This window comes from Mobula birostris, chromosome 14 (assembly GCF_030028105.1).
Source record: "Mobula birostris isolate sMobBir1 chromosome 14, sMobBir1.hap1, whole genome shotgun sequence".
NCBI lineage: Eukaryota > Metazoa > Chordata > Chondrichthyes > Myliobatiformes > Myliobatidae > Mobula > Mobula birostris.
In genome coordinates, this window is record NC_092383.1 from 32,032,695 (window position 1) to 32,053,081 (window position 20,387).

At 41.7% G+C, this 20,387-nt stretch overlaps 1 protein-coding gene across 4 annotated transcripts in view; it reads left to right on the forward strand.

The window, feature by feature from the left end:
- The first annotated feature begins 1,350 nt into the window (after positions 1–1,350).
- The window catches only part of sh3gl3a (SH3-domain GRB2-like 3a), a 143,292-nt gene continuing 124,255 nt past the window's right edge, over positions 1,351–20,387 (forward strand). For 3 of the 4 annotated variants that reach the window (XR_011889073.1, XM_072278321.1, XM_072278323.1), the window contains exon 1: positions 1,351–1,549. Coding sequence is in view for 3 of the 4 variants with exons in the window: in XM_072278321.1 (XP_072134422.1) it covers positions 1,505–1,549 (45 nt within the window). In the remaining variant the exon portion in view is untranslated. The remainder of the gene's footprint in view (positions 1,550–20,387) is intronic. The other variant, XM_072278322.1, reaches the window with a different exon arrangement.

Consider the following 20,387-nt stretch of genomic DNA (forward strand, 5'->3'; position numbering starts at 1 on the left):
ATAACTCAAACCTTCTATTCCAGACAACATTCCTTTGAACCTTTTCAGCACTGTCTCTAGTTTATTCACATCCCCCCTGAAGTGTGGCAATCAGAACTGCACACAATAACTCTGACTGTGACCTAAACAACAATTTGTACCACTGTAACATTAGATCTCAACTCAATGCAGTAGTGTATTTAAATTTCAGTGATAATTGAATTATGTTTGATTAAGCATTCTTTGTTTACATAATTATATGTAAGAAGTATGTGAATGGCATACATTATTATGGCACCACATTATATGTGAGTGACTCATTGACAAAAAAAGGAAAAGAAACACTAAGTGGACAAGACATATCCTGACTCCCTTGTTTTCCTTTCGATCAGTTTCTGGATTTATAAGTGTCTCAGCTACAAATGCATGCCATATCACCATATGGTTAATTAGTGTTCTCTAAGTCTTATTATAACTTTAGTGTTGGTTGTCTATGAAAGTTCTCAGTTATACAGGTCATTGTCTATCAAGCAGTAGTAAATCAAGGCAACTGGACTTGCTTTAGTGTTGATTCTTTTTTCTTCCAGAAAAAAATAGCAAAATTATCCTCTCATTGTTTATTTTATGCCAATCCTTTTTAGGGAACAATCGGTGTGTGGAAAACAACTGCACCTGATTCCCATACTTCTAATGTGACTCCATTTCAGGGCTACTTAATCAGGATAAACTTATTTTGGTGTGGATTGGTGTTGGAGTGAATGGGGGGGCAGTTAAAGAAATGCATAAATGATTTAAAAAGACTATATTTTACAAATTTAAAATATTAATTGTTTCACTCTCTACAGAAGCTGTCTGACCACATTTCTCAAACATGCTGGAAATCCAAGCAACACACAGAAAATGCTGGAGGAACTCAGTAGGCCAGGCAGCGTCTATGGAAAGAAGTACAGTCAACGTTTCGAAACCAACCATCTCAATTTTAAACTGCTTCCAATATAGCAAATACATTCTAAGGCACATCAGAGAAGTATTGTCAAGCAAAAAAAAATCCGCAATATTGTGTTTAAAATAAATTGGTGGTATTAGAAAAATAAACATAATTGCTGATTTTTCATTCTACACGATGACCGTCTCCAACTCAGCACCAAGTGTCCCACTGGAAAAATCAACGCTGGTAGATTCGGAGGGGCGGGGGGAGGGAAACACCTGACGTCATTGCGTTGAGGGGGGAGAGACAGAGAGGAACATAATTTGCATATGTGCTCGCTAGAAGGACAGCCGACTTGGCCAATGAGAAGCGGAGTAGGCAGTGATGGGCGGGCGGTTGGCGCAGAATGTGTGAAGTGATACAGTGTCTCCGTGACAGTCAGTGTTACTGTAGCGAGAGGTGGTGGAGCGTCGCTCGGAGCCCTCAGCTGGCGGGGTCTTGCTTTGCAACCCGGTTAATATATGGTACATTTAACAACAACCCTAAGGGGAAAAAATACAGCTTGTTTCCCCCCTCCCCCCATCCAAGAAGGTCAGGATGTCGGTTGCCGGCTTGAAGAAGCAATTCCATAAAGCCAGTCAGGTAGGAGACGCCCCATAATTACAAGTACCAGTCTGCTGGCACAGCTGAGAGGATAGAGGAACGCTCCTTTAATGGCACTGGACCCAATAACGGTAGCCACAGGTCATGCATAAATGTGGTGCTGAATAGCTGCGCCTTCCTCTGGGTCGTGCATAATACCCAAAATGCAGGCATTACTTTGCAGAGAAGTTATTTTTCCTCAAATTTGCAAATGACTTTTTTAATTTTGAAAATCGATATAGCCCCCACGTGATAATTCACATTCAAGTTCTCTGCTGCCTTTTTCCCCTAACCATGATCCGTATTTAATTATATGTTTAAATTAAAGAAGCATTGCCTCAAACTGAGTGATTGCAGTATGTTAACTAGCCTTTGAGGCTGGTGGCGAGCAACCCTGACCGACTGGGCCTATTTGGTTGTTATTCATTTCGCCGGGGAGGTTTTTACTGCTCCGCTGGGCTGATCTTGGAGCTGGAGTGCATTACATGTAAATGCCCACGTCCCTTCGGCATTCGTCTTGTATACATCGTGATGGAGGCGATATTAATCCTTAGTTCTTGTGCATATACTGTGGTAGTCTATGCAGTGTGCAAGTGTAGTTTTGAAATTTAGCGTTTGTACACCCATCTGGTGTTTAGTAATACAGTGCCACATTAGTCGTGAGGGTAAGTGCATAGCTCATCGTGGTTTAGGAATAACCATTAAAGCTAGCGAGGTCGTGCACATCTGAGGTGCTGATGAATCTGCTGTATTGAACGGTTGCTTTGGATAGCCCACAATGATTTGTTCCCCAGTTGTCGCAGTGATGATATATTGTGTTTCAATGAATAGACGTTATTGCATGGAGGTCAGTAACAAAAAAAAACTTAAAAGCTGAAAATATATAAAGAAATAAACCCTACACATGCGGGACAGGTTAAACTGCCAACCGGAGCCCCGCTGATTATACACGAGGCTTATTGAGCGTTTTCCTGAAATCGCCCGCAAACGCTGTGCATTAACGTGCTCTGTGGCTTTTGCGTTGTTTTGATGACTTCTTCAATAATTGAAGCAGAACACAACATCAACAATCTAAAGTAGCCTCGTATAATATTACTGGTAAAAAAGCGAAAGTAATTAAAAGAGTGGATAGGGAATTATTAAACTGGGAGAAATGGTTTTGGGTATCATCAATGTAATACTTAAACCATCACGGGAATTGATCACTGCCAGGGCATGTTTCAATGTGCAATTATAACCATATCACACATGTTCTGTGTTACATGTTGTTACCACTCGTTTGATTTTGCTTAATCTGAAGAGGTTTTATGGTTTATAACGATAATATTGAAAAATATGATTAATTTGTAAAATGCATTTTTATAAACATGAATTGTTAGCGTCTTGAGTTAATGATACTTTCCTTCAAGGTCAGTGAGATATTGAAGTTTTAGTTTGCATTCCTGAGCTCTGCTGCAGATACTGTATATATTATAGTTGGCAGGAGTGTGAAATGAAATGAGAAGGAAAGTGGAAGCAAGAAGAGATAAAATGAACAAAACTACCAAGCCCTTTCCTTCCATTCTGCATTCTCTGTTTAATCTTTTCTGACCACATCCATGCCCAAATGCTGTCCGATCCCAAATAATGAACATATTTACAGAGGATTATTTATTCTTTCATTACTGTTATTTAAAGCAATTTTGCCGCTCTCTAGGATGTTTCTTGCTCCAAGGAAGTATTCACGCATCCTTGCAGAATGGGCTTCCCCATGATTACGTTGTGAGCAGGTGCATGGGAACATCACATGCAGGTTCCCCTGCAGGTTTGGTAGGATACTTATTTCAAAACACAAGGCTGGTTGCCCATTGCCGCTGGACAACTTGGAATTCTGTCCTAACAGAAGGGTTCCCTGCTTGAGGAAGGCAGCTTGCCACCTCCTCAAGGACAAATAAGGAAGGACAATAAAGCAGGCCTTGCCAGCAACATCTACGTCTCCAAAATATTAAAAAAAATAAAAACAAAGCAATAAATGCATTATTTTTATTTGGAAGAATTGCGGGTAAATTACTGTGTCATCTGGAAGGAGTGTTTTGGCCAGAATAATGAGTTCAGCCTGATAAATTACCTCAACATTGGACTGAATTTTGATCATCTTATAATAATAATAGACGACAGCTATTCGGTCCATTAGGTCAATACTAGCTCCTAATGGAATATCCCTCTTGGCCTTATTCCCATGATTATTTGCATGAGCTCCTACAATTTATTCTCTCTCACACATTTACATTGCATAACAACAGGCTATTTGGTCCAGTGAGCCCTGGCTATCTGCTTCTGTTGAGATTCCTGCCATCTTTCCTCATCGAAATACATCTGTCTAGGTCTGTATTGTTTTCTAGCTTTCCCTCAAATATGTCTACCTGTTCACCTTAACTACTCTGTGTGCTGGTGAGTTCTACATTCTTAACAAGTTTTGCATTTCTTCCAAATTTCTAAAGGGATTTCTTAAAGAGTATATTTAAGTAGTCCCTGGTTGCACTTTTGGGGTCCTCAGTCAAAACCCTATATAATTATTAAAAATTCTATTAGATTACACCTAATTGTCTGTTATCCTCGTACAATTTCTCTGCACCTTCTTAGTGCAATAACCTGGACTGGAATCAATACTCTTAAGTGTGGTCTAACCAAAGCTCAATACCAGTTTAGAATAACTTCCCTGCTTTTCAATTTGATCCCTCTATAAATAATCCCTGGTGCCCTGTCTGCATTCTTTAATGGCCTTGCTAACTTGCGGTGCAACCTTTGCTATTAATGTATTTGTGCTCTGATGTCCTATTGGTTCTGTACCACACCTGAGCTTGTACCGTACCACTGATGTGAAATGAAAACGTAACTGCTGGAGGAATTCAGTGGGCTAAGCAGCATCAGGAATCAGAGATACCTGAGCTTTGAAAATTGATTGTTCCTACCACTGGGTTGCGGACTAACCAGGTGAAATAAGAGGTGTTGTTCTTGTTTACTTGGGCAGTGGAGAAGGATGAGGATGGTCAGGTTGGTGTGGCAATAGGAATGTGTTGAAATGGCGTGCAACTGGAAGCTCAGGATTGCTACTACGGACAGAGCTTGAGTCCCCTGCTCCCGACAGTGAAGACAGCCAAAGACCTTCTGCACTGTCAGGGTGAGGCAAAGTGCTGTAATGTTGACTGTTTTCCAAGATGGTGCTGGCAACAGATAGTGACATTTTGCAGGCAGCTCACATAACTACTGGATACTCTGCTACATATACTTATTATGAACTACAATCACTACCATCCAAAACCTGTAATTTCCCTTTAGGAATGTATTTTTGAACCATCTAAACAAACTAGTGATTTTATGATCTCCTGAAAGATTCGGCGAGCGTAACTCTGGAGAATGTAACTGTGGCCGTTGCTGTATAAAATGAACCCATGCCCAGCTCCCTCACTCCACGCAGATTAAAGCAACGAGCCAGATTCAATTATCAGGGCCCGGTAACAGAGAAAGAACTGGCGTCCAGCGACGTCTGCCTATGTTTGACCCCTCTCCTCACTACTAACATTGGGCAGTTAGTGCAGGAGACTGGTCGCGCTTGCCAGGTTCAGGAACGGTTATTGCCCTGCAACTATCTGGAATGGCTTCGCTCACCTCAGCGAGGAACTGAGTCAGCAGCTGTTGAGTCACTTTCGGGTACTCTACAGCCCATGTTCTATTTATGATTTTTTTTTTAAACTATTTGCAAGATTTGCCATCTTTTGAACATTAAATGTTTGGTGGTCTTTGTGTTTGGTTTTTCATGGATTCTATTGTGTTTCTTTATTATTTGATGCCTGAAGGAAGATGTATCTCACAGTTGCACAGTTTATGCTGAAGGGTCTGGGCATGAAATGTTGACTGTTTACTCTTTTCCATCGATGCTGCCTGACCTGCTGAGTCCTCCAACATTTTGTGTCTGTTGCTTGGATTTCCAGCATCTGCAGATTTTCTCGTGTCTGTGAGATGGCATACATACTTTGATAATAAATTTGTACTTTGAATGTTTAATATATGCCACACTTCCCTACAACAGAGGAGACCATTGGAGTGTATCATGACTATTCTGGCTCACTGAGCAATCACACTCCCACCACTTTTCTCTGTAACCTAATCACCCTCCATTACTGTCAACTTTCCCAGAGTCTGCCAATCACTTGCAGACCAGCGCAATTGACAATGGCCTAGCGATTATATAGGAAGGAGATGTATAAGCAGATTTGTAGCTACTGATACAACTACGGCAATTGGTAAACATTGAGTATCATGAACACTGACAATATCTGTTTTTGAATGCCACCTGTATGGCTCATTTCATTACAACAGTACTGCTATGTTTTGTAACTCCAAACCATTAAACTAATTGAAAGCAGAAAAATGGAGCCAGGAACAAGGTAACTAAGTTTCGTTTTTACTTTAAGCGAAACGCATACATATGATGTGACATAATGACATATACCATTTATGTACTTTTACATATAACTGAGTGCATTATGTAAACAACTTAATCAAACAGTATATTTATAATATTACTCAAATATTTCTGAAAACAATAACTGGATGCAGAATGAAGTGTTAAGGCTGATTTATACTTCTGCGTCAAATGGATGCCGTAACCTACACAAGTGGCCTACACGCGTTGTGAGCATTTATACTTGTGCGTTGGTGTGTCTGCGTCGTTCTGCAATTCCAGCACGTCGCGCATGTGCACACACCTGCCCATGCAAGGCTTCATGGTCATGGTAGTCTTTCTCGGGGTAAACAAGTTTAAAGCAAGCGTCTTTTTTCATAAAAGCGAAATGTGTCCTCCATAATTTCGGAGGTCTATAAAGCTTTATGGAAAGCAGTGCAGCCAGAGTTCCTTCCCTGCCCTTCAATCGCCCAATGGGAAGCTATTGCATCGTAGGAGGAATTGCGATGCTACCAAGTGGACCAATCACAGTTGTTGCGGTCTGCGTTGCCGCGACATGTAGTTACATTTTGGGAGAGGTGTGCGTCAGGCTACGGCATAGGGGTCCGCATAGGCTCTGCGTAGGGTTCACGGCGACGCCGTACCTACGGTGTCGATTTGACGCACAAGTATAAATCAGCCTTTACAATTACAGAGAAAACGCAGTCTGACAACGAGGTAGATTGTGAGGTCATGAGTTCATCTTATTGTACCAGGAGACCATTCAGTAGTCTGAAGGCAACAGTATCAAAGCTGATCTTGAGCCTGATAGTACATACTTTCAGTCTTTTGTAGCTTCTGCCAGGTGGACGGGGGCAGGGTGGGGGAGAGGAGGTAGAAGAGAGAATGTCTAGGGTGTGTAGTATTTGAATATGTTGTCTGCTGTACCGTGGCAGCAAGATGTGTGGACAAAATCCCTGGAGGAGAGGCTAACGGTAACTTTCATTTAGATTGGGATGGGTTTAGTGTAAAGTGAAACCATATATAACATATAACAAGCAACACACATGGAAGTTGCTGGTGAACGCAGCAGGCCAGGCAGCATCTCTAGAAAGAGGTGCAGTCAACGTATCAGGCCAAGACCCTTCGTCAGGACCTGATATGTCTCGGCCTGATACGTCGACTGCACCTCTTCCTAGAGATGCTGCCTGGCCTGCTGCGTTCACCAGCAACTTTGATGTGTGTTGCTTGAATTTCCAGCATCTGCAGAATTCCTGTTGATAACATATAACAATTACAGCACAGAAACAGGCCATCTCGGCCCTTCTAGTCCATGCCAAATACTTACTCTCACCTAGTCGCACCGACCCGCACTCAGCCCCTAACCCTCCATTCCTTTCCTGTCCACATATCTATCCAATTTAACTTTAAATGACAACATCAAACTTGCCTCAACCACTTCTGCTATAAGTAAGAAAGGGTATCCTGAAATGTGTGGAAATGATCAGGGTTGGATTGAGACCTTGGAAGAAAGTGGGAAATTGGAGCAAGAAGAGATCCTTTGGGAGAGAGTTTTCATATTAGTATCAGGTTTAATGTTGCCATTGCAAAGGGCAAAAAATTGAGAGGATTAATTACTATGAATTTAAAATAGATTTGGCCTAGGTAGATTGGAATCAAAGGTTGGCAGGGATAATGGTAATGGAGACTGAAATGCTCAGTCTAGAACTGTTTCCATGAGAGGAAACAAAGTTCAAACTCCATGGATGTCCAAAGGTATGGAGACTGAACTGAAATAAAAAGAACTTAATGATCTTTGTAAGATTCATAAAATGGCTGGAGGTCAAGCTAATTAAAGCAAGTATTGGGACAAAGCGGGTAAGAGTAACCAAGACAGGTAGTGACAAATCGACATGTAGGAGGGAGATTGAAAACCTGTTGAATCTCTCAATCAACATCAGCAAAACAAACAAACTGGTTATTGACAACAGGAGGAAGAAACGGAGGGTCCATGAACCATTCCTCTTTGGGGGGGGGGGTCGGAGATGGACAGGGTCGGTAACCTTAAACTCCTCGGTATTATTGTGTCAGAGGATCTGGACTGGGACCAGTACATAAGAGCCATTTCAAAGAAGGCATGGCTGTGGCTCTGTGTTCTTAAAAGTTTGCACAGATTCAGCATGTCATCTAAAACTTTGACAGGCTGCTATGGATACACAGTGGAGAGTATCCTAACTAGTTGCGTCACGGCCTGGTATGGAAACACTATGGCCCAAGAACAGATAAGTGTTCACAAAGTGGAGGATACAACGTAGTCCATCACAGAAAAAGCCCTCTCCACCATGAAGTACATCTACAAGGAGCACTAACACAAAAAAATAGCATCCGTAATCAAGGACCCTACACCATCCATGCTGTCTTCGCGCTTCTGCCTTCAGGAAGGAGGTTTTGGAGCCTTGGGTGACACAGCACCACATTCAGGAATATTTATTACCCTTCAGCCATTAGGCTGCTGAACCAGGCTTGATAACTTTACTCACCCCAAAACTGAACCGATGTGAACTCACTTTCAAAGACTCTACAATTCATGTTCTCAGTATTATTTCATTACTTGTTTGTTAATGAATTTATTTTTTAATTTATTGTGTTTGTCAGTTTGTCTTCTTTTGCACTTTGTTGCTTGTCAGTCTTTGTGTGTAGTCTTCCATTGATTGCACTGTATTTCTGTGTTTATCTGTAATACCTGCAAGAAAAATAGGTGACATTACGTACTTTGATAGTAAATTTGTTTTGAACTTAGTTAGAGTTGGAAATAAGTGCCATTTATAAACATGCAAATACAAAGGACCCAAAAGGAGTTTGTCTTGTGGAGGCAGATAAAATGACTGAGATTGTAAATCATTACTGTGCATCTGTTTCATAAAGGAAGAGGATGCAGCTGATATTATTTTTAAAGGAGGATGTCGTGAAGCTCCAAATCATAAACATGACAAAGGCTGTAAATTGGGGCATCGCTTCACTATGCACCTCCGCTCCATCCGTCCAAAGCAGAATTTCACTGTGGCCAAACATTTTAATTCCAATTCCCGTTCTTGGTACGTGTCAGTCTGTTCACCACTCTGGCCTCTTGCCTCTTCTCACCTGACTATCACCTCCCCTGGATACCCTCCTTCTTCCCTTTCTCTTATGGTCCATTCTCCTCTCCTATCAACTTCCTTCCTCTCCAGCCCTTGATCTTTCCTACCCACCTGGCTTCACCTTTCACCTTCCAGCTATCCTTCTTCCCCTCCCCTCAACCTTTTTATCTGCTGTCTTCCCCCTCCCTTTCCCAGTCCTGAAGAAGGGTCTCAACCTAAAACATCGACTGTTTATTCATTTCCACAGATGAGGACTGACCTGCTGAGTTCCTCCAGTATTTTGTATGTGTTGTCGTGAAGCTATTTTTAAAAATTATATGTCATGAACACCAGTGTTCATTCAATCCAATCGCAGCCTTCTGGAATACGAAGTGGAGAAATAACGTGTCCCTTGCATCCAGCCCAAGTCTGAACGCATCTAATCTTTCTCACAGCAAATCTGACTATTACCATGTTTCACACCACTATTGATCTGTTTGAAAACAAATTCCTAACTATTGATCAAGAAGAGAAATTATGTGCAGAACAACAAAACAAATCATCCCAGCCTGGATATATTGCTGAGTTGGACTGTTATTGGACAGACTTCACACCAAACCTCATGTACGGCCACCATTACAGTGTCATTCAATCATCTTGATACTGAAGTAGATGTGCTGGTAAGAGATTCCTTGAAATTTCAGCCATGCCAGATAGTGCCATATTAAAATAAAATCTGTAAAGACCACTCTACTTTTTAACTGACTTGGAAATTCTGTGTTGTTGCTAGTAGCGAATACCGAGACTTGGTCAGAAATGCTTCTTCCCTCACTGAACCCTACTAGCTCATTTGAGAGGATCTCTCATGGTCTTATTTTATTGACTTAAGGATAAGCCACTTAGAAGTGTAGTAGGTTATGGTCAGAGTATCTCAAATGACACTCGTAGGAGTGGAAGTACAGTAGTTTGGGAAGCTGTTTGAATTCAAAGTAGAAGAGTTAAATGGATACTGAGAGAAGCAAGGTTGAAAATTTTGGAACTTCTTCCTACAGTGTTCCAAGAACCAGAGAATTACATATATTCAAAATGTGTGAGAAAGGCATAAACCCATCACCTCGGACTAGTTGGTCTCACGAGAAGAATAGACTTGACTAATTTTGACTAACCTGATTAAGTTTTCTTCATGAAGTAACAGATACGGTTAATAAGGATTGTGTTGTTGATATTGTATTTCAGGAAAAATGTATATATTTCAATACATTAAACTAAATCGCATATAAAGACTCCTTGCCCTATATTCGTACAAGTTTTTTTTATTTTATAAATTTTTTTATTAACAACCAAATAATATAATTCAACAAAATTCAAAACTCATGAGAATAAAAGAACAGAGGTAGCTTGTTCACAAAATCCATAAAGTATAAGAAGACAGTGATTTAGTGTGAAAGATCATTCTTCAGGCAGAAGAGAAGTACACAAAGGTGCTGTTCACGGGTTGGTATTGGGATGACTGTTTAAATTATAATAATGATTCTGAGCTTGTACATGACTGAAAATTTACAGATGAAATCAAGCTCTAAAATATATTTATCAATATGCAAAATAACAGACTTCTTGAGGGGATGGATGTTCTAGTGAAGAGGGCAAATATATGGCAAATGAAATTTAACCTTGGACATGAGGTTTGGAAGAAAGAATAAGAATCAATAATATGAGCTGGATGGTATAATTTTAAATCAGTTTGGTGAAACAGTGAGATGTAGGCGCCCATAACATTGAAGATGGAATTGCAAATGGAGGGGAAGAAAGCATTTGAATATGAGAAGAACAAAAACAAGTCATTGTGCAGCTAGAACAGAGACTCTCAATGTTTCTTATGCCATGGACCAATACCATTATGCAAGGGGTCCATGAACCCAAGGTTGAGAACCCCTGAGCTAGAGTATTATAAAGATATTGCACTTCAAGAAGGCTACTGGAAGACTTTGGGAAGATACAGTTATTTATTCAGATTATACCAGGGACACAGGACTTTAGTTAGGTGAAGAATTTGGAGAAGCTGAGATTATCCTCCATGGAAGATTCAGACAAGGTTAGCAGACTTGATATATCTGGTAGCAGTGAAAATCATGGGGAGCCATTTTAATAAAGTGAATGCTAATTAGGCCATAATTTTACAAAGCTCTGGTTAGTCTGTACAACTGAGCAGTTAGGGCACCATACCTTAGGAGGGATACACTAGTCTCACAAAAAGTGGATTTACAAAAATCATATCTGGAATCCAGGCGTTGAATTACTAAAACCAGCTAGGACAGTATTAACTGAAATCTGGAAGGCTAGGTCTGATATGCTAAGGGAGAAAAGGGGTAACATAGCGGTTAGCTCAACACTATTAAAGCTTGGGGCATCAGAGTTCAGAGTTCAATTCTGATGCTGTCTGCAAGAAGTTTGTACATTCTTCCCATGAACCTCCGGGTGCTCCGGTTTCCTCCCATAGTCCAAAGATGTACCGGTTAGTAGGTGAATCGGTCATTGTAAATTGTCCGGTGTGAGGCTAGGGTTGAGTAGGTGGGCTGCAAGGTGGTGCAGCTTGTTGGTCCAGAAGGCCCTGTTCCGCACTGCGGTTCTCTAAATAAAAATAATAAAAATAAAATAAAGAAAATTGAACTGTTACTTTAAAAGACTGAAACTTGGAGGGTGCCAGAATTTTGGAACTTATTTTTGTGAAGACAGCTTGATTGTAGGTCATTTGTTAAATTGGCTGAAGAAGAAGCACATTAAAGAATATAGTCTAAAGATAACTTGGTAAAATTATGCCCTCAATTAGTCATGATGTTGAGTAGTGGTCCAGGCACAGGGAGTTCCGGATCTGGTTCCCTTTCCTGTTAGGAGAAACCGTTTCCAGTGGTATCCAGTGACACAGCATCAAAGATACTACAAAATGTACCAGAGCAATACAAGAAAAAAGCTACTTCTATCTGTGAGGTATTCTGATCTGGAATGCAGTTGCTGAAAGAGGAGCAATCGTCATAAAGGATTGCAATTAAACATTGGTGAAGAGATTAAGTGTGTATGGCACTGAGAGTGTTTTGACCAAGTAGATAGTTCCTTCAAAGAGCTAGCACAAGCAAAGTGCCCTGAATGGTTCCTTATTCTGTACAATTTAGAGAAAAGAAGCCTTGATCTTGACACATCACCATCCATGCAACATCATTTCTCAGATGAACACCTCAGCGTGTAAATTATAATTCAGTCACAAACAGGTGAAAATCTGCAGATGCTGGAAATCCAAGCAGCACACACTCAGTGCTGGTGGAACTCAGCAGGCCAGGCAGCATCTATGGAAGTACAGTGGACATTTCGGGCTGAGACCTTTCAGCAGGATTGGAGAGGGAAAAAAAATGAGGAATAGAGTTAAAAGGTGGGGGAGGGGAGGGAGAAGAAACAGGTGATAGATGAAACTGGGAGGGGAGTGAAGTAAAGAGCTGGGAAATTGATTGGTGAAAGAGATACAGGGCTGGAGAAGGGGGTTCTGATAGAAGAGGACAGAAGGACATGGAAGAAAGAAAAGGGGGAAGGAGCAACGGGGGAAGTGATGGACAGGAAATAAATGTGAGATAAGGAAAAAAGGGATGGGGAATGGTGGGGGGGGGGGCGGGCCTTCAAGAAATCAATGTTCATGCCATCAGGTTGGAGGCTGTCCAGATGTGTTGTTCCTCCAACCTGATTGTGGCCTCATTGCAACAGTAGATTATAATTCAGAAGTTTTTACAAAATATACTAATTTATTTATGCATTGCTAACGCAGAAGGCTCACATTGAGATTAAGACTATTTTGTGTTCAATTTTTTTATATTTAGCTTTATTTTTTCTCTAACATCAATATCCTATTCTCTCAAGTACAAATGGCAGATAATTCCTTAATCCTTGTAAGCAATATTTCAAGGTTGCTGTTGCAAATATTTATTTGCATAGTAATTATCACGTCATTTGTCAGGTTAAACCAGGAAAAAAAATCTCAAATCTTCACGCGAACATTGTGTTAAGACTTGAAGATACTTTTATATAAATGTAAGTAGTTCACAGTCCAATAAATTCAAACATTCGCAAAACACTCCATTAATTTCCACCAAATGCAACAGTGGTGGTATGTGGCTGTCAGTATACACTTCCCTGACCTTGTTTCTTTACCACTTCCTGTCCTCCACTTCTTCTGTGTATTTACACTTCCTGTCTGCAATTTTAGATTGTATTCTGCCTCACTAACATTCAACATTCTCTTTACATGTAATGTACATTAACTGATTTGATTTCAATTTTAAAATGTCTATCTCTTCCTGATGCTGTCATTTGTCACAAACTTGACTTTGATTTATCAGTTCTGGAGGCCGAACAGTTAATTCTATTCTGATGGAAAATATTTCTCGTTTTTCCTTATTTCATAGAAGGAAGCCGTTCAGCCCATTAAGTCTCTGCTGGTTCTCAGATCCAATCCATTCATCCACATAATTCCCTGTAACTGACCATTTTTAAAAACCTCACTGATCCTCCTCCCACCCACCTACGCTTGGAGCAGTTTGCACTAGTTAATTAACCTAACAATCAAAGTTTTAATAAATATTGCAAGGCCGTATAATCACGCGCTAAACGCCCAAAATAATGAATTATTACTGAGCAGCAGTCTGGGTCCACAGAGCACATCTCAGAAACTTGCTTTCACTTCCATTGCTATGCTGGTATTCAGCTAGAGCAAGAAATGAAACCTCCTCATTTCATTCCTCAGAGATCATGAGCCATTGGAATCAACTCTACTCATCAGTAAAAGTGCCCAGACTTGAGCCAGTGCTACTTATTAGTGAAAGATAGTTGGAGGTCTGAAGTTCATCGGTGTTCCTCACAGATTTATTTGATGTTCTTTCTTAACTTTCTGACTGAGGAATTTAAGAGTGTGGAGAAATGGGGGCATAACCCTATCATTTCAGCATTTGTTACGTTGATCTGTACACTGCATGGAGATGCAGTAGACTACAGATTCTGGAATCTGGAGCTACACACAAAAATGTGGAGGAACACAATGGGTCAGGCAGCATCCGCGGCATGTACATTGAAATATACAGTGAAATGCCTCATTTGCGTCAACGAACAGTACAGCCTGTAGATGGGGGGAGGGGGCATCCTGCAAGTGTCTCCATGTTTCCCATGCCAACATGCCCACAACTTACCATAATGAGCCATACATCTTTTGTAACGTGGCAGGAAACCCACATGGTTACGGGGAGAATGTACAGACTCCTTCTCGACAATGGCAGGAATTGAACCTCAATCTTCTGATCGCTAGTGCTGTAGATCGTTACGCCAACTGATTTCCGCTTCCCAGCTTTTTGTGTTGATATTAATGTCAGAGCCTTCTGTTACAGGAGTATTTGCAATATTCTGCATTTTGTATTTACAGAGTATAAACTTACTCATACTTCTTTACAAAAGCAATATCGAGAAAAATTTGATAGTAGTAAGACATAAGAGCAACTGATCAAAAGTTTGGTCAAAAGAGGAGGACGGGAAGTAGAGAGCAGGAGTTCAAGCTTTGCCAGCTGAAGAAAAATAAAATGATGCCACCAGTGATGAAGTGAGTAAATTGGAGAGGAATCGTGGCACTGGAATTGGAGGAACCGATGAAGTTGTAGGACTTGAGCAGGTTTTGAAGGTTGGGAGGGTTTAGGTTTTTTTTAGGTTATGAGGACACTCAGTCCTCGTTTATTGTCATTTAGAAATGCGTGCATTAAAAAATGATACAATGTTCCTCCAGAATGATATCACAAGAAAACACAGGACAAACCAAGACTAAAACTGGCAAAACCACATAATTATAACATATAGTTACAACAGTGCAAAGCAATACCATAATTTGATAAAGAGCAGACCATGGGCACGGTAAAAAAAGTCAAAGTCCCGATAGACGTCATCTCACGCAGGCGGCAGAAGGGAGAAACTCTCCCCACCATGAACCTCCAAGTGCCGCCAACTTGCCGATGCAGCACCATTGGAAGCACCCGACCGCAGCGGACTCTGAGTCCGTCCAAAAACTTCGAGCCTCCGACACAGCCTCTCCGAGCACCGTCCTCTGCCGAGCGCTTCGACCCCGCCCCGGCCGCCGAGCAGCAAGCAAAGCCGAGGACTCGGGGCCTTCTCCTCTGGAGATTCTGGACCACACAATAGCAGCAGCAGCGAAGCAGGCATTTCAGAAGTTTCACCAGATGTTCCTCCATGCTCTCACGTCTGTCTCCATCAAATCAGGATTGTGCATGGCACCCTACTTGACAAATAACAGACATCACCACCGGAGTGGCCGCTGCGAGCTGCGTCGCGCCGCCATCTTCTCCTCCCGCGGTTATGGAGCAATTTGAGAAGTACTAGAGGCCTGTACCATTCAGGCAGATGAGAAACATGTAAATTATGACATAGCCAGCAGATTTTTGGATGCTGTCAGACTTATGGAGAATAGAACAAAGTGTGGCTGAAATGGGTAAGGCCAATGAACGGGGAAGTGTTGTGTCTCTGGTTGATTTGTGGTATGAGCAGAGTTGAGCAATGTCATAGAGGTGAAAGCTGATTGTCATGGCATGGCACACCAATGTTTCTATGTACTCAACTTGGCACGAACTATGACACTGAGCTTCAAATCGGCTGCCGTGCTTTCAGACAGCTGTTAAGGGAGTCATGGGAGTCATTGGAGAATGTAATTTACCTTGGGAACTGAAGATGTTGTACGTTGGATTAGTATTTCTCATAATCACGTTGCAGAAAAGTGTCTTATTTTGAGGAAGAAAATTAGGCCATCAGAGATCAGTTGTGATCATATTGAATTGTGGGCCAGGCTTGATGTGTTTAGTTGGTGACTCCTGTTCCTATTTTCTCGCTTATCTCTATTGATGAGCATTATGTGCTGAAATAAGTGAGCTGCTAGGCTTGTAATCTAATCAAGCACTTCAGATGACACCATCAGCTGTGAAAGAAAAGCCTAATGTGTTCAAAATACTATTTCAGTACTGAGATCATTTACAGTCTTTAATTTGTTATTTTTTCCTGTTATTTTATGTTATACTGTACACCATGATTTTAAAGTTAAAACTCAAAGAAGAGTTTATTGAATAAAGTTTACTTGTTCTGTAAAAGTAGAAATGTACTGCTACTATTGGAGCATTGCTTGACTTAGACTAGAACAATCGTAGGTGCTGAGATGCACCCTAGGATGTGCTGGGACACATCATCAGTGATGTAACCTGGGGTCGTTGGGTGTTTTGGGTCTTTTAACGTAGGGCACTCTCGCCCAGGGCCCTGGCTTGTGTCCCAGCATCACTGGTCTACGGGTCACACACCTTGACTCATAGCCATCTGGTGGTTCACTCTATGACAGCCCTGATGGCGCTTTTCTTTGTTATAATTCAGAAATTCACATTGGCTCAGTAGCATTTCAGGATGTCCTGAGACTGTTAACGTGCTAAACAAGTAGAAAATAAAGTAAACACTAGGAAATCTGCTGATACTGGAAATTCAAGCAGCGCACACAAAAAATGCTGGTGAACGCAGCAGGCCAGGCAACATCTATAGGAAGGAAGAGGTACAGTCAACGTTTCGGGCCGAGACCCTTTGTCAGGACGAAGGGTCTCGGCCTGAAACGGTGACTGTACCTCTTCCTATAGATGCTTCCTGGCCTGCTGCATTCACCAGAAAATAAAGTATAATCCTGCATCTATGATAACCAGATTTCAATAAGCCTTTACTCACAATGATAAATACTGCATTATATGGTGGAGGATGGTTCTTAATTTAAAAATAAAACCCATATCCCTTTACTGTATATGAATTTCCAAATGTTGTCAGTTTAAAAACTAAAATACAACAGCTATTTGCATCCATAGGGCAAATGTACTTCAGTTAATTGATGTATAGTCATTTTAACAATACTGAGCAATTTAGAAACATAGAAAACCTACAGCACAATACAGGCCCTTCGGCCCACAAAGCTGTGTTGAACATGTCCCTACCTTAGAACTCCAGGAGTCTCTTAAAGGACTCTATTGTTTCTGCCTCCACCGCCGCCGGCAGCCCATTCCACGCACTCACCGCTCTGCCTAAAAAAAACAACAAACAAACAACTTACCCCTGACATCTCCTCTGTACCTACTTCCAAGCATCTTAAAACTATGCCCTCTTGTGCTAGCCATTTCAGCCCTGGGGAAAAGCCTCTGACTATCCACATGATCAACGCCTCTCATTATCTTGTACACCTCCATCAGGTCACCTCTCATCCTTCGTCGCTTTGAAGTCCTTTCAGTAACGATTCCTGCTCTGTGTCTTCTGCTACTCTGAATTGCCTTAATTTCAAGAAGGGAACGTTATCTCGGGTTCTCTTTGGAGTTTTATTAAATACATTATGAAACTCTTAAAAATTCATAGGTACAGTGAATTACAGTTAATTGGGCCATTGGTTATTCAGGGCAGCAGCTTATTTGGGACAACTCTTAAAGAACAAAAACTAATCAAGAATATAGCTGGGGTCCTCTTTGTTTATGTGGGATACTGTACCGCTTTATATGGGACACGAGACCGTTGCCGAAGTTTTTTAACTAGCGTCAGTCGTGAGCACATGTGCGGCCGTTAGACACTGCGCTGTGCTTCGAGTGAACAGTTTTTAAATAGTGTCTGCTAACTGTGTTTGTGCTTTTTTTAAAAAAACAGTGATCTTTGTCACTGATAGTTGGTGAGAAATAAGCAGGAAAACAATTTGGAATTGTTTTGCTCGCTGCGGTTTCAAGAAGTAGTCCATTATCTGCACTAGGTGTCTGCATGAATTTTGTTCATTTACAGTCAATCAAATGAACACGGTTGCATACACTGGATGAATTTCTCCGCCAATAACCATTAGGAACTACTGTACTACACAGTTTTATAGTTCTGTCGTTGTATTGTCACTATCCTAATTTGCTCTGTATTTCTATTTAAATACATAATTTGTTACTTGGTTAAACGGTAGTTTGTCGTTCTTTATGTTATTAACTATTTCCATGAAACTTGGGCTAATTGGGGCAGCCACTTAATTGGACCAAAATGCACTGATCCTGAAGTGTCCCGGTTAACCAGAATCCACTGTATTCACCTTTCTATACTTTAATATCTTTTTTTAAAAAACTTTCAATTCTTTCAGCAACCTATCCTTTCCAAATGGGTCATAGACTTATATGACACAGAAACAGGCCATTTGGCCCCAACTCATTCATGCTAACCAAGGTGTCTTCCTGAGCTGGTCCCTTTTGCCTGCATTTGATCACCCTTTCGTGTGTATTTAGTCAATATCCCTCTAAATCTTTTATAAATGTTGTAGTTATATCAATCTTTATCACTTCTGGCAACTCATTCAACGTACCCACCACTCTCCATGTGGAAACGTTTTTTTTCCCTTGGGTTTCCTTTAAATCTTTAACCCCTCACAGTAAAACTATGCCCTATTCAGACTCCCTCTCCTGGACAAAAGACTGACCATTCATCTCATCTATGTCCCCCATGGCCTTATAAACCTCTACAAGGTCATTCCTCCGCTCCTGTTGCTCCAGGGAAAATCACCCAATCTCTCCTGACAGCCCAACTCCTCCCAGTCTCAGCTGCAACTTTGTGAATGCTCACTACATCCACTTTCGCTTAATCACATTCTTCCTATTGTGTGGCGACCAGTGCTGCACACAATATTCTGGGTGCCGTCTCACCAACGTCCTGTTCAGCTGTAACAAGACGTCCCAACTGTTGTATCCAATGATATCAATTGTTACACTGTTCTATTGTTCAGCTCTGGGCTGTCACTGCTGTCGATCACTATTGAGATAAATAACTAAAAGTACATACTTTAGGAGTTGATCCAGGGATAACTGTTGGCCAGGATGTATATGTTGTATATTCATTCAAGAGATGTGGCCTTGCAGGCTGAGCCAGCGTTTAATTGCCCGTCTCCATTTGCCCTTGAGAAGGTGGTGGTGAGCTGCTGCCATCGGTTTATGCTGTTTGGGAGAGTGAACCGGGACTTTGACCCAGCACTTGTGAAGGAAGAATGATAGCTTTCCACGTCGGGATGGTGTTTGACTTGGAGGGCAACTTCCAAGTGGTGGTGTTCCCATGCTTCTGCTGGTCTTTCCCTTGCTGGTAGAGCTTGCGAGTTTGGAAGTTCATGTCAAGGAGTCTTGGTTAGTTCCTGCAGAGTGCCCTACATTGGCGGGGGAGTAATTGAATGATTGTGGATCTAATACCAAAAAATGGGCTGCTGTGATCTGTAACACAAGAAAATGTGCAGATGCTGGAAATCCAAAGCAATGCACACAAAATGCTGGAGGAACTCAGCAGGCCAGGCAGCATCTGTGGAAACGAGTAAACAGTGGACATTTTGAGCCAAGGCCCTTCCCTCAGTCCTGAGGAAGGGTATCAGCCCTAAATGTTGACTGTTTACTCTCTTTCATAGACGCAGCCAGGTCTGCGGGGTTCCTCCAGCTTTTTGTGTGTGTTGCTACGATCTGTATTTTTAAATTTTTTTAAAATTTAGAGACACAGCATGGTAACAGGCCCCTCCAGCCCAGTGAGGTCATGTCACCAATTCCTCCCTATGTGACCATTCAACCCATACATTTTTGGAGGAAACTGGAGCACTCGGAGGAAACTCATGCAATTGTGGGGAGAGCGTACAAACTCCAGACAGCAACAGGATTGAATCCAGGTAACTGACACTGTAACAACACACTCAATGCTGGAGTAACTCAGCAGTTCAGGTAGCATCTGTGGAAAAGAGTAAACAGTCGACGTTTTGGGTCGAGACCCTTCATCAGGACTGGAAAGAGAGAGAAGCTCAGGTGGGGGGAGGGGAGGAAGATGTTACAAGGTATTAGGGGAAACCAGGAGAGGGGGGAAGGGTGAAGAGCTGGGAAGTTGATTGGTGAAAGAGAAGGGGGGGGTAGAATCTGCTGAGAAAGGATAGAAGGCCATGGGAGAAAGGGAACGAAGGGGAGTACCAGAGGGAGGTAATGGGCAGGTAAGGAGATGAGTCGAGAGAGGGAAACGGGAATGGGGAATGGTGAAAGGGGTGGGGAGGGGGAGCAATTACTGGAAGTTTGAGAAATCTATGTTCAGGCCATCAGGTTGGAGGCTACCCAGATGAAATATAAGGTGTTGCTCCTTCTACTTGAGTGTAGCCTCATCATGGCAGTAGAGGAGACCAAGGGGAAGTAGAATTTAAATAGGTGGCCACTGGGAGATCCCATTT